The sequence below is a fragment of the Mus caroli genome, chromosome 3 (assembly GCF_900094665.2).
Source record: "Mus caroli chromosome 3, CAROLI_EIJ_v1.1, whole genome shotgun sequence".
Lineage (NCBI taxonomy): Eukaryota > Metazoa > Chordata > Mammalia > Rodentia > Muridae > Mus > Mus caroli.
Genome location: NC_034572.1, coordinates 72762846 through 72777583, shown reverse-complemented (window position 1 = coordinate 72777583; position 14738 = coordinate 72762846). Strand labels below are relative to the sequence as shown.

The 14738-nt window shown below is 41.6% G+C and overlaps 1 protein-coding gene across 2 annotated transcripts in view; it reads left to right on the top strand.

The window, feature by feature from the left end:
- Positions 1 to 2287: 2287 nt before the first annotated feature.
- The window catches only part of Rxfp1 (relaxin family peptide receptor 1), a 388551-nt gene continuing 376100 nt past the window's right edge, over positions 2288 to 14738 (top strand). For both annotated transcript variants that reach the window (XM_029475590.1, XM_021158615.2), the window contains exon 1: positions 2288 to 2415. In XM_029475590.1, coding sequence (XP_029331450.1) covers positions 2367 to 2415 — 49 coding nt within the window. In that variant the 5' untranslated portion in view covers positions 2288 to 2366. The remainder of the gene's footprint in view (positions 2416 to 14738) is intronic.

Genomic DNA, 14738 nt, shown 5'->3' with positions numbered 1-14738 from the left:
TAATTCTCCACTACAGGCAATTTTGCACCCAAGGAGCCTTTTCCAATGTCTGAAGAGAATAGACTCTAAAAGAATTTGTTTCACCGACTTTAATATGTGAAGCCTATCTCTAAATAGTGGCCAAAAAGTCACTTTAATTGTCTTTTCTCTCCTGTAGAAGTAATTTATTTCATAGAAAGAGAATTATGACCATGAGTTTTGACTGAGTTTACCAGGTATGAGTTCCCTTCTGTGTAACAGACCTCAAACCAATCAGAGTGGGTGATTATTCTCATAAATAGTCTTGCCACCATTGCATCAATGGGCACATCGTGTCTAGCAGGTCAGTATTGCCACAGACAGGATTCTGGATAAGACTGTTTATGCCTTTTCTCCCCCAGTAGCCTTCACAGCTGTTGCTGTTATAAGAAATAAATGTTTCTTGGTCAGCTCAAGATCTGACTTTCTAGGCACGACAACCAAAGTGTGGGTGTCTTCAAGCAAGAGTCTTACCATCTAGTTACAAGAGCAATGGCAATAACCTATACTTTTTTGAGTGCCTAGGGGCCTTCCTGACCAATAATTTATAGGGAGATAACCTGTGCCTTGGGTAACACAGGTTTTCACTTAAACCTCATGTCCTCTGGGGAAAGCATTTTTATGCCTGTGTGTTTCCTCTGTTTAAACTCCAGGATAGATATATCCTGGAACTCCCTCTGTAGACCAGGCTGGCCTCAAACTCAGAGATCCACATGCCTTTTTCTGCTGAGTGCTGGGCTTAAAGGCATGTGCCACCACAGCCGGGATTTTGGTTATACTTTTTAATTCATTTTCAAAGTAGTATAGTGGGTTTCTTAAGGGTTCTTCATATACTCTTAATTTGGTTAACACGGCCCTTATCCCTCCGTCCCCTTACCCACTTCTCTCATCCCTGCTTAAATCTTTGGCTGGTGATATATGCACCCACCCACCTCCCAATTCTTATATATAACATGTGTTTCAAAATCCACACTTATTATATTTTGTTTTGGGGTTCAAGACCATAGGTTCCCTAGCAGCTTCACACACATTCTACCTTAGCTGACATTTCCTCTAACCCCTCCTTTCTCCATCCCCTTTCAAAGCCTTATGTGATTGTGATGACCGTAATTCTAGAAATACACTACTAAGTCAAAAATAAGAATTGTATACTCTGGCTATGGCAAAATGTTGCTCGTAGAAGTGTGGTTTGAATTCATATACTTTTCTTCTTCCCATGCAGGCCAGATTAAAGCTTGTCACATGAATGGCTGCAATCTGGTAGTTACCTGCTGTGCACTAGGGCCTGTGCCACACATCCAGTGTGCCCTATGTGGAGCCCCAGAGCCATCTTGCTGAACAGGAGTCTTATTCCTGAAAACCAGGTTCAGATAATAGGTGCCAGCCCCAAAGTGTCAGAATCCCTAAGATTTGGACCCAGGAAGACTTTAGTGTTCAGCCACAGTATATCAAGGTCTCTACTAAAGTAAAATCCAGGAGTATAAAAGGATTTTGAGATATGTGGTTTTTATGTTTTTTGTTTGAGCCATATCTAATGCTCAAATTTCCAAACAGATTTAAAAATGCCACTGCAATCACACCTTAATTCCTCCTTTATAGCTGTGCCACAAAAGCATTCATAGAGGGGGTAAAATGTTACCATGCTTGAGCTTTACCTCAGGTCAAGTTCTTTCTAACATCGTGGTCAATGTCCATATATGTATGTGAAGACTTTTGCAGAGCATAGAAACAAAATGTTTAGTGTAAACAGAGCCTATGTGCTCTCAGAAACTTTCCTCACCACCTCTCTCTCTCTCTCTCTCTCTGTCTCTCTCTCTCTCTGTGTCTCTCTCTCTCCCTGTGTGTGTGTGTGTGTGTGTGTGTGTGAGAGAGAGAGAGAGAGAGAGAGAGAGAGAGAGAGAGAGAGAGAGATAGTAAGATTTTCAGAAAAGGGACTCAAGAGAGGAAAGAGGGAGGGGCANACGTTACTGGGGGCCGGCTAGACAGCTCAGCAGATAAAGGCGCTGCAAACCCTGACAACCTGAGTTTGATTCCCGCACAGTGGAAGGAAAGAACTAACTCTGGCAAATTGTTCTCTGACCTCCCTAAACACTCTGTGGCATGCAGTCCCCACATGCAAGAAAGAAAGGGAGGAAGGAAGGGAGGGAATGAGGGAGGGAAGGACACGCAAACACAGAGAGAGAGAGAGAGAGAGAGAGAGAGAGAGAGAGAGAGAGAGAGAGAGAGATCTGCCTTATAGCTGCTAAGACTGCAGACAGAAATAGCACAACCACTGTGAGCTGTGCGCGACTCATCTCATCCAAGACCACGTTTTATCTTTCATTAATCAGTTGCTCAGAAAGAAGGAAATGGCATCTGGTTCATTCTTCTTCTGCATCTTCATTATTGGAAAATATTGTGAGTATGCTCGGCGTCTAATTTTATGTGCCTTAGTGCTTTGTGAAATAGTCTCAAGTACAAATGTTCATTCCTTACATTCATGCTTTTAACCTAAAATGCATGCTCTGATAAAAATTGCAAACTCACTTTAGAATCACTCTTCTTAGGATATTTCTGATATTTGTACTGGAATATTTTGCCATAGTCAAAAGTTAAGCAAAACTAACATATTTTATAAGTCTATGCTTTATTACAGCCAACTTTTATCACTGATAAAATTCAATATTTAAAGAGAGTCTGTAAGTTCTGTGAAAAGACTATGCTCGTTGCTCTACCCCAGAGTGGTCCTAATATTTGTTTGTTTATTTCGATGTGGTTGTAGCACATTGCCATCCTGTGAGGTGCTACATCCACACAGAGATGTAGCCATGTAACTCTTTTGCCAGGTTTTTGCCTTGTTCCTTGAAAGAAAAGCAAGGGAAAGCATAAAGAAATGTAAAGCATAGGGACTCAAGAAAATAAAGTCATTTTACTTTTATTATAATGGCAAATTTCCTTTGTATATTAAGCCATAGTTTTTTTAATCTTATTTAAAATTTAAGGGAAAAGGTTGTTATACATTATACATCATTAAATCATCTCTCTGAGTTAAGAAAACATCTATGCTTGTTATAACAATGAAATAATCCTACCCCAGATCAGAATGAAAGTTTCTAAGTCTCTTTAATACATTAGGATTGCAGGGGAAGGGGGCTTGTGAGTGTCATCAAATTTAAAACACAAGCATGTTTATATTCTCTGTCTCTCAAATTCTACAAACATGGTGTTTATACTAAGATATTCTACTGAATTTCTCAGGGTCACAGTCCATCTTGAATCTCTTAACTCTGATAGCATCTATTTTGATGATTTTTTTTTCTTTTTTCCCTCTGACCACAGTACAACTAAATAGTTAAAGATTGAGACGATTTCAAAACTAGAGAAATAACCCGGAATCCCTGAGACTATTCGGCTCTTAATTTTCTATATCTCAATCTTAACTCTGACATTCATACTTTATCTAAAGTAAGAAAATCTCAAACTGCAAATCATAATAAAAGACTGGATCGTTCTAATTATAATCCAGTATTTAAGGTATCAGGGCAATAAATACACACACACACACACACACACACACACACGAGCTATACCTGAGCTTTTGACATTTGCAGCAAAAGCTCTTTGAAATTAATGATCAATTTTAACAATTCCTATTCAGTCTCAAGGAGGTGCATAGATTGAGAGACCCAGAAGAATATTCTACAACAGATGTTACAGTAGGAAGAACTTAAGATGTATAAAAAGTGTTCAGAGCAGGTTAAGAAGGCATGTTGACTGATGTGATACCAAAGATGCTCCAGGCTATAAGAATTCCCCCTGTTAAATTAATTTCTTAATGTATTTTTTTTAGAAAGGGTTTCTTTGTGTAGCCTTGGCTGTCCTAGAACTCACTCTATAGAGTAGGTTGGCCTTGAACTCACAGAGTTTTACCTGACTCTGTCTCCTGAGTGCTGGAATTAAAGGCATGCATCACTACTGCCCTGCAATAAATTTTCAGAATCAAAACTTTGAAAGTGATAAGGATGATGATAATACCAGAACCATCCTTTTACATTGAAGTTCTCTTTTGGTTTAAAAAAGAAAATCAAAAACAAAACAAAACATGGTAACACAGAGCTGAGCAGTTGAATTCTAGACTACTGTAATATCTGGGCAACTGGGGGGAACTTTTGCAGAATCCACCAAATAATAACTCATATTAAGCTCAGTCCACCTTTATTGTAGCCCATCACTCAACTCTATCTAAGTTTCTGTGCATACAGCAAAGGATATCAGCAAAGGACATCAACAGCCACACATCGGGCCAGGCTGCTCACCCTCCACTGCTGCCCTGAGCTGTGGATTCTATGCTCTATTTGCTGGGTTTGTTTTGTTTGCCTTGTTTGGTTGTTATATTGTATTATGCTATACTATATTGTATTGTGGTGTGGTGTTGTGCAGTGTTGTGCTGGGTTGTTTTGGGTTGATCCTGACCTCTGGTACTTTGGAAGGTGATGTGATATCAAGGAAGACACCGTCTGACCATGTGCAGATGTGGAGCTAAGTCCTGGTTCCATGCTTCTCAGCAGTTAATTTGCCATCATTGAACCTTAATTTGTGAAAATCTGAACCAAATATTTTATCCTGCCTACTTCCCAGGGCCCGTGTGTTCAGGGTTTGCTAGGAAAGAAAATTAAATCTTCACAATGACAATCATGTAGAAACAATTCAGCAAGACCCAAGGATATTGTGTGCCTTGTTACAGGGCTCCCACTAATAAATGTCAAGATTTGAGTGATTTGGATTCATGCTTTTTCCCATGAACAATGATTACCCCCCAGGAGGGGTGGCACAAATAACTAGGCCTTGAAAACAGCAAAATTCCTTATAGATGTAGGGCTATTAGTCATGTGTTAGCCCAAAACACAAGTGAATTCCAGATAGCACAGGCATAGGATAAAGTGTAACTGCAGCTCCAGCCTTGCTCTGAAGGGACAGAGTGGCCACAGCAGTGCCTTAACCCAGAATTGCCATTTAGTGACACACCAAAGATGATGTGGGCTCAGAAGACCTGGCCTTTTATCCTTCACTCCTCTACCCATAGCCATGAGTCATAAGACACCAAAGCTAATCTATAGTTTAATACTAATCTAGTTATGTAAGGTTATGCCATCAGAGGAAGCTGGACAAGGGCAGGAGACTCAACTGTGGTATTTTCCCAAGTTCCTGTCAGTCTACGGTTATTTCAGAATTAACATGTTTTAAAAACATCCTCAGAATCTGTTGTGTCATAAGTCCTTTTCAGAGATTTTTTGTTACTTATTAAATAATATCTCAAGCAAAATAAGCATTTTTATGTAATACTTTAGGTAGGAGGAAAACAAGGGAGGGAAGTAGAGGTCCTCAGAAACAAGCCTGATCCACTTCAGAATTTCTAAATGATTAGCTCAGATGCTGAGGGCTCAAGCTGCAGAACCCCATGGAGACTTAGCAGAGGACTGCCTGGTCTTTGCCCTAGAGCCATCCCCTGCTCAATGTAACTTCTTACCTTCTCTCTAAGTGGTATTTTCCAAAGTCCTTGTCAGTCTACAGTCTAAAGACAGACATCACACAAAAGCCACACAAACTTGATGAAGACATTAAAACAGACACACATAGACATATTTACCCATGTCCAAATGTGGGAGAATAAATTTACCAATGCACACAGACTACAGGATATATAATGTTCTAAGTCAATTTTGTGAAGGTTGGTTGCTACAGTTTGAACTATTCCTACTCCGAAGTTGGACTCAGATTTTTAAGTTTCAACCAGATAAAAAATTAATAAATCTGTGTAAATACATTACCATCTGATAAAAGGGTAACAAATTATGTTTGTGAAGTAAGTAGGCACACAAGCATAATCTCACACACGAAACAAACTTGTTCAACTAAAGTGTCTGTCAGTGGGTAGTACAGTTAACTTTGCTCTTTTTCTTCTTTTATTTCTTTTTCATTTTTTTCTTTTCTTTCTTTTTTCTTTCTTTCTTTCTTTTGTTTGTTTGTTTGTTTGTTTGTTTGTTTGTTTGTTTTCGAGAGTAAGGGTTTCTCTGTATAGCCCTGGCTGTCCTTGAACTCACTTTGTAGCCCAGGCTGGCTTTGAACTCAGAAATCCGCCTGCCTCTGCCTCCCAAGTGCTGGGATTAAAGGTGTGTGCCACCTTTCTTTTCTTTTCTTTTCTTTTCTTTTCTTTTCTTTTTTTTAAATGTTATTAGCATTTCAACAACTTAATTTTTAGCTTTGTGGTAATAGTTTTTATTTTTTCCAGTTGCTGTGAGCTTTCCATGAACAAGGAGTCATGTTAAATGTCCACAAACACCTCATGTTCCCCCATTACTTATGAGATGTCCGGTCCTACCTTAGAGTAGAAAACAGAAAATGAGGGATTCTCTCCAATACATCCTTGGCTCTACTTTCTAAAAAGTGTTGCAAAAGAGACTTGAATCCAAGTCTGTCTCCTTAACAACACTCTTCCAGCAAAGTGTGACTTGGTTCTACTGCTTCCAAAATAACAGCATCTTAGGATGGAAAGGTACTTTTCAGACACCCTGATCTGGCTCACTTGATCACAAGTGTCACACATATTAGGTAGTGCCCACTTCAGAACCTGAGCTGCCCAGGGTCTCAAAGCCAGAAATCCAGGTTTTCTACCATGTAGGATGAGGTCAGGCCAGTTCACCCTCAGTGTCCACGCATCTCTTCTTCCAGATGGGTGCGAGGCTCTATGTACCAATTAATGCATACCAGTAACGAATGGATTAGGATACATGTATCAACAACTTGTTTTTGACCATATAGCAAGTACCTGTCAACATTAACTTAATTCCTGTGTCAGCTCCCTCATCCCTCCTTCCTCCCTGGCTATTCCCTCCCTCACTGGCTTCACAGCCCTGGGAGCCCCATCTCTTTCCTGATGTAGAGAGATCCAAAGCCACCTCTTCCTTTTCCTGTTTCCAGCTCCAGGCACTGCCCTGGTCTGAACACCCAGAATCCACCCTTGACACCAGGAATCCCTTTTCTTCTTTGCTCATAGACAACTGCAAGTTATACAAACTTAAGATTTAGGTTTTGATCTCCAACATCATACACACACACACACACACAATCAAGTAACAAGAAGAGGACAATATAAAGCATTCTCTTCTCTCCTTTGTGTTTAAAAAATGATATTTTCTTGTTAAATTGTTATGTTCCATAGTATTGTGTCTATCGTGAAATGGATTTCATTTCATAATTGGTTCAATATTTATCTGAGTTAACTGAAGGCCCTCATTTCTTCACATTTCTATAATAATGAATATATCTTCTGGAAATAATTAAAAACCTCCTGAGAGCTCATCACTGAGAAGAGGGCTCGCAGAACTCTCTCACTGACTGTCTGGGGCCATGCAGCGCCCCAACCTCTGGCTGTGGCACCTGTCCCTTCCTGCCTGTCTCCCCACATGGTTCTCCAGGACTCCCCAAATCCTATCTCAGGAAAGGCAGTATTCATGCAACAGTGTAGAACTCTGCCCCCAGCCTGTTCCCAAACTCAGTTGCAGGTCCACCTTTAGTCAGGGTGCCCAGTGAAAGTCAAATGTCACCCTCATGATTAACTACAGAAAGGGGCAGCAGAGGCTCTGGCTCATTCTTCAGAGGTGAGATTTGCTGTTTTTTAAAGATAGTCGGCATTTAAAGTAATTAGATGGGTTCGTTAGAGAATGTGTGGACACTTGAACTGAGAGTCTGCATAGCTATGAACAATTTTGCTGATGATAGCATCTTGTTACATGGAGGTCTCCTAATCATCTTTTCCCTGGACTCTCATTTGATTCACTTAAGAAGAAATAATGTGAGGACTCCTTTGCTGTCTGGAGCCTAAATCTCAAGTGAACTGCTATTGCCTTAGGCGATTTCATAAGTATTTTTTTTTAATTTCAGTTTTATAAAAGTAAAGCTTCTTTGAGATGGGCAGAAAGAGAATGCTTTCAGAGGATAACACTCATCTCTGACACAGAAAGGAGTTAAGGCTTTTTCTCTTCATTATCTTGGCTCACTTCTAAACATGGCTCTCCAGTTGCATACACGGCCCATAAAGGACAGGAAATAACAAAAGGGCAGAATATTGCCTAAAAATAGAAATAATATAGACTGAAGTTATTAAATCCTAGCCTCAAATATTATGACTTAGCCAATAGGCTACCCTAATGTAGTCACTCGTCTTGCACCTGCCTGGTAAAGAAACACTTCAAATCTTTCTCACAGCCAATGAGAAAGGCTCTGATTCAACCTCCCCAGTGCCATATTTACAGTCAGACCCTTTGATGGAAATGGCAGCTCTGTTCTCCAATTCCCCGAGTCACTAGTTTTCCCAATTTCAGTAGTTGCATGGGCATTGAGCTCCCGTGTATCCCAGTTCTCCCAGGGCCTTCCTCCCTGCAGAAAGAATGCCACCTCCTGCCCTCCCACTTGTTCTGGTACCACACAGTTAGGACAACAGAGGTACTGCTGATTCACAGCATCACCATAAACCCACTCTGGTCCTCTAGTTGCCTTTCCAGCCCCGTTTGCAGAGGTAGGTAATGTGTTTTCTCTTTTATACAGAGTAAAAGTACTTGAGGAGCATGTAATGAGTCATCATTGTGCTGGAAAGCCACCTCAGGTTTTAACAAGCCATGGCTTGCTACATTGTTAATCCTACAGTGGTAGTCACTATGCATTCAGAGGCATCTGACTTCTTATTCATTATACAGGGTAAGACTGTCATTGCACTTGAGATACAAGCTTTGGGATAAAATGGGCACTTGAAAACCTAGCTGTTATACCAGGCTACTTTCTAGCCTTCTTCAGTTTGTTTCTCCTGTGAGTTCTATCCCTCCTCGGTTCTCCCCAACATGGACTCTGCTGGCTGTTGCCTGTGCTTGTACATTTCCTTTGCCACCTCCAGGCAGCCCAGATTATGGGTGTTAAAAGGATCACACATGTCTTCTTGTTCCTTTAGTGTTGGCTTCTCCTCTCTGTCTTAACTTGTCACTGTTTTCCTTAGTCTCTCTGTGACTCCTAATAAAGTATCCACCGTGATGTGTTCTCCTCAGTTGATTCCAGAGCCTGCTCATCTCATAAATTCAAAATTCACAGAAGAGTTGTGTGACACATACCTACAGCTACACACACACACAAAATACACACACACATTCTCACAGACATATATACACACATACCCCCCCACACACACACCCAAACATAAATACACAATATCTGAATTCATAAGCATTGGGGCTAAATTGGTTCCACCATCTTTCCCAAACATATAAGGAAGCTCTTATCCTTGAGGTTTCTGTAGCTTCACTCATTTAAACAGATAAACTTGACTTCATGGGTTTGAAATTAAAATGTTATGGGATAAAAATGAATATGAGCTTACAGATCTTAATAAAAAACTGTACATGTCTTGATATACTTAGAGAGATCAAATAAGCTGTCATGTAATGATTTCCTGAGAGTTTCCATCCAGGCCACATATATTCAATATGTTAATGAAAGCAGCTGATCAAGTTCTTGGTGCATCAGGCACTCGCTTCAGGCACTGAGCACAAATCTCTGTCCCCATGTCCCCTCACAAATCCTGGCCCTTTGCCTTTCTGTCACATTCTCTTCTCATTCATTGCTGCTATTTTATTTGTTATGGCTTCTTGGCTGTGGATGCTTTAATATGTTTTCCAAAAATGGACTGTTAATGCTTGGTGCATTTTGAATGGTCCAGAAGATTGACTGGGCATTTTTACTTTCCCAGTTGTGGCTAATTTGTTAGAAATTACAAATGGCCTGGTGGTATATAAATATTTCTACTTTCTCACACATTTCAAACTTAGGAAGACGATGTGGATCAGGCATGCTTTCTGCCGGCTTCTCCTAATCTCTCCTCTTTGTGTTAAGGTCCAAAGAAGTTGCCAGTGGCTCAGTTAAATTTATTTTTTTTATTTCTGCTCTTCTGACTGTAGTTCTTACCCCTGACCTTGTAAGCTAACAGCCCAATTTGAGTCTGTGAAAAAGAGATTGATTTCATTTTTGGTTTCAACAATATTCTGGACAGCTGAATTCACCGCAGCCCTGGCCAGAGCAATGCAGTAGCATTTGGCCACCAAATCCACTGTAATGTGGAAAGATGCACTCGCTCCTTCTGAGCTGCTCTTAGGTATCTGCTTAATTTCTGTGCTGACATGTAGAGCAGGTCCGAAATTACTCTCACTATTTAGTAAGTAGGAAGAGGTGCGTGCACACACAAAGAGAATTAGAGAATCTTATTGTTCCCTTAATCAATGATAGAGAAATTCAAATAGACACAAACTTGACTTACTAAAGCATGAAGAGAGAGACAGACCAGTGCCAGGTGCCATCCTTATTACACCCCCCTATGTTTAGCTATAATGTAGTCACACACACACACACACACACACACACACACACAAAACCTGAAGAGATAAGAATGGATGAATGAATAAGTATGGTACTGACGAAGGAAACTGAAATTGAGCAAGAAAGTGAACTACGGGAGGAAGGAGAAATGAAGAATGCAGAAATGAGTAAAGACAACTGATATTTTGAGCAATTGTAGGCACAGAGAACGCCCCAGGGTATAAAAGAAGGCCTCATGGCAGTCCAAGACTCAGAGCCAGAGTGGGTATTAAACCAAGGAATACACACACGTTGGAGAGGATGTTAGTACAGCTGTTACTCCATGTCCTTCCCCAGAATGACATATCTCCTCCAACAAGGCCACACCTCCTTTTTTTTGTTGTTTTTTGTTTTGTTTTGTTTTTTTGTTTTTTTTTTTTTGTTTTTTCGAGACAGGGTTTCTCTGTGTAGCCCTGGCTGTCCTGGAACTCACTTTGTAGACCAAGCTGAAGGCCAGACCTCCTACGTCTTCCCAAACATTTCCACTAAGGAATGTGGGTCCGTTCGGGCTTTGAGGACACGGGAAGTTTTGACTGCGCATTCCCCCATGCTGGAGCCAGGTGGGCATTGGACTACAGGAAGCTGCGGGATCCTGCTCTGGGGGGTGGGGAGGGCAGTCTGAGGTCCCCGGGGACTGCTGGAGCTGGCTTAAGGGTCCCCAGGTCTGCAGAGAGGCCGGGACCGTCTGATTCTCAGACTCTTGGGCACCCAGGTACTGCTAGGAGCCACGGATGAGCTAAGAATGGAGTGGGGGCCCTTGTGGGCTGGGTCTAGCCCAGGCTGAAATGGAAAAGAGTGGAGTTCTGGCTAGGTCCCTCAGGGAGGAGTTCTTGGCTTGTCCAGGGGGTGGCTTGGCTTGGTGGAGGCCATGGCTGGGAGCACTGAGAGGTCTTCTGCAGGAGACTAGATGCAGCTCTCTAGATGAAGTCTTGTTCCGTTGCGACAGTCCAGGGTTTTAAGGCGTTTATTGTCATGGTGGAGAGTTGTAATGAGTAAAACCTTACCCCACTTTCTCAGGGTGGGCCTGAGGTTAAATACGTTTTGCAGGGCAGAGTGCGTAATTAGCTAAGACCTTTAGGCCTTTAGGAACTTCATAAAAATGGAGATCTGTCTTGAGGCTATGTGATTGGTGGTCATGTCCTCTACCTGTGGAGGGACTTGGGGCATTGGCTTTACGTGCCTGATGGCCACAGAATTATGGGAAGCTGCTGCCTCATGTCAGGGGCCTGGTGTCCAGGAGTGTGGCAAAATGCCTACTGTCCCTTGCAAGGTCACCTGCGGGGTCACTGGGGTTTCAAACCTAGCTCAACCAGAAACCAGGCTGCCTTTCACAGTCCCACAGGGGACCAGGCATCCAAATATATAATCTTATATAGACCATTCTCATTCAAATAACCACAGTTGCCCAAAACTGGCTCCCTTTGCTTTATCTTTGTTTACAGCTACCTACTTTGCATGTAAATTTTATTTTCAATTCCCATTCCCCAGTTTCTGCATCAGTTTTACTTTTGTATTGTGTGGATTACAATGTCTGGAAGACCTTGGGAGGAGGCATTATTTCACAGGCTCACATGTTCAGGTGGTTCAGCCCATAGGTGCTTGGTCCCCCATGCTTGGACGAAATACCGTAGGAATAGGACTGGGTATCAGAGCTGCTTCGTCGCATCCTTTCAGACAGCAAGCAGAGATTCAAAAGACTGGATTCCCAGTATAAACTTCAAAGTTCTCCTGTGACATACTTCCTCCAGCCCTGCCTCCCAACACTTCAACAGCCTCCCCAAATAATACCAACACCCGAGGACCAAGCCTCTAAAACACAAACCCAGGGAAGGGTGTTTCATATTGACACCATAAAGAAAACAGCATGTGCATTTTATCATTTTATATGTTTTTTCCTTTTTTCTAACAATACCATTCACAGTATTATAAAAATAAAATAGCAAAATGCAGAAATGTTACTCTAAATATAGAAAAATCCTAATGGCCAAGGTTTATTAACTTTATTATAGAGTTTTTTCCAATGAAGTCCCTAAAGCAGTAAGATGAGCAATCCATAATTGGAAGGAGCAAAGAATGATCTGATATGGTAATCTCCTTTCGCTTGGAAGCTGAGCTCTCTGATTGGTCACCAAGGAATGTATTCTACTTTAACATTTGCACTGGGGAAATCACAGCAAGTTTTTAATATGAGTTTTAATATTCTTTATTCTATGTACTTAAGTACACAAACGTGCTAGGTCAATGTCGCTGCACTTTGGTTGTCGGTGTGAGCTATCGACCTTACTAAAGTTGTAGCACAGCCAGATACATTATTGAAGTTCTAGTTAAAGGACAACGCACGTAATCTTTAGTTAAACCATGGAAGGTAGTTTAGCCTTGTCTCTCCTAATGCAAGGCACAGTTTCAGAGAGATATGTGAACGTGTATAGGTCAAAGGCTCACAAAAATCCTCAGAGTTGAACTCCGTATCATCTAATTCCCAAGTTGGGTGTTTCTTTCTGTTCACCATGCTAACCCCAAAGCCATGCTATCCAGTTATATGCATGATCTGTCTTTTGTTCGGCCAGTACTCCTGTTCCCATATACAGAGGAGCAAGCTGATCGAGCCAGCTTCCGTCAGTTCAGATCTGCCAGGTATTACTCCCCCAGAAGGAGGAAGACGCTACACAAATAGCAGTGGTATAGCATTTTCAAAGTTTCCGAGACAGGGAGGGGCACGGCAGATGTAGGAGATGACAAGTGGCTTATGAAAGGCTGCAACACCTGCTTGAAGAAAGCGGGAGAGGATTGTCGCATACCAGATCGTGAAGGCCTCTGACCACCACACTCCGGAATTCGGACTGCAGTAAATATTTGGAACAGAAGGTTTTCACAGAATGGTATCAGGAAATGTTTGCCTTAGGAAGTGGCTCTTGTAAGTGAAGAGAAAAATGGGCTAGAATAGGAAGCCCTTACGGACTCCTTGGAAGAGGCATGGCGGCTTCACTGAGTCATTGGAAAAGTAGATCAACCTACTCGGTTGCTGGTCTTAGGTTTTCGTAGGGCCTCTTTATGTTTTTAATGTATTTTCCTCCTGTAAGAGCGGGATGTAATTGGCCTTGAAAGCTGAAGCCGCACCATCCGAAATGTGCCAGGAACACTCTCACTCTGCACAGTTTTTAATTTCCATAAAAGCTGTATAACTGTTATCATGCTAACTAATTTGTTTGAAGGAAATCTTTAAAATTAAAAAAAGCATCGAATAATTCTTACAAGAAATTAATAATGTAGCCAAAGTCTATCTGAAAACAAGCTTTTTATGAATACAGCATACGTTGTATGACATTGGCTATAGCTTCTGATGTGACTGGACAAAAATACAGATTCATTAGAAAATGTCTGAGCTGCTTCGATATGTTTATGAAGATTAGGGAGTCGCCTTCAGCTAAAACAAGTCATGCTCCTCTAATGGGTAAACTGCTTGCTGATATGAATGAAAGACACACTTGCAAATTGTGTGCAGGATCTCAAAATGACACAACCAGGAAATCAAATATATTCTGGAGTCTCAAAATTAGTGCAGTAATAAAGTTCACACAGGCAGGCTAAAGAAATTTCCTAAATGGGGAATACACCATTTTACCATTTCTTATAAATAGTACATAACTGTCGTAGCTACTTTTCTTTTTCTGTGTTAAAATACCATGGCATTCCAGAGGATTAGAGTCCGTGATGGTGGAGCAAACACAGCAGGTGGCTGGCAGATGGGGCAGCAGTTGAGAGCTCTCATCTCACTCCAACAGGAAGCAGAGAGAGCTAACTGGAAATGGCTGGAGTCCTTTGAAACCTCAAAGCCCACTGTCTTTGTTACCTTTCTATGGCTGTAAGACACTGTGACCAAGGCAACTTATAAAAGAAAGGGTTTATTGGTGCTTGCAGTTTCAGAAGATGAGCCCAGGAACATCAAGACCAGGAAGATGGCCAAGAATGAGCAGGCATGGTGCTGGAGCATTAGCCGAGGGCCTAATCCTCAAACACAAGCTTGAGGCAAAGAGATGGAAAGAGGAGAAGAAGGGGTGGAGAGAGAGGAAGATAGAGAGAGTGCATACAAGCTGTCTGGGGAGGATGTGGGCTTTTGAAACCTAAAGGTCCACACCTAGTGGCACACATCCTTCATCAAGGCCATAGCCCCTAATTCTTCCCAAACAGTTCTACCAACTGAGGTCAAACTATTCAAATATATGACCCTATGAAAACCATTCTCTTGGGAACAGCACCGGTGTAGCTAGAGCGCAGGGTCGGCTGAC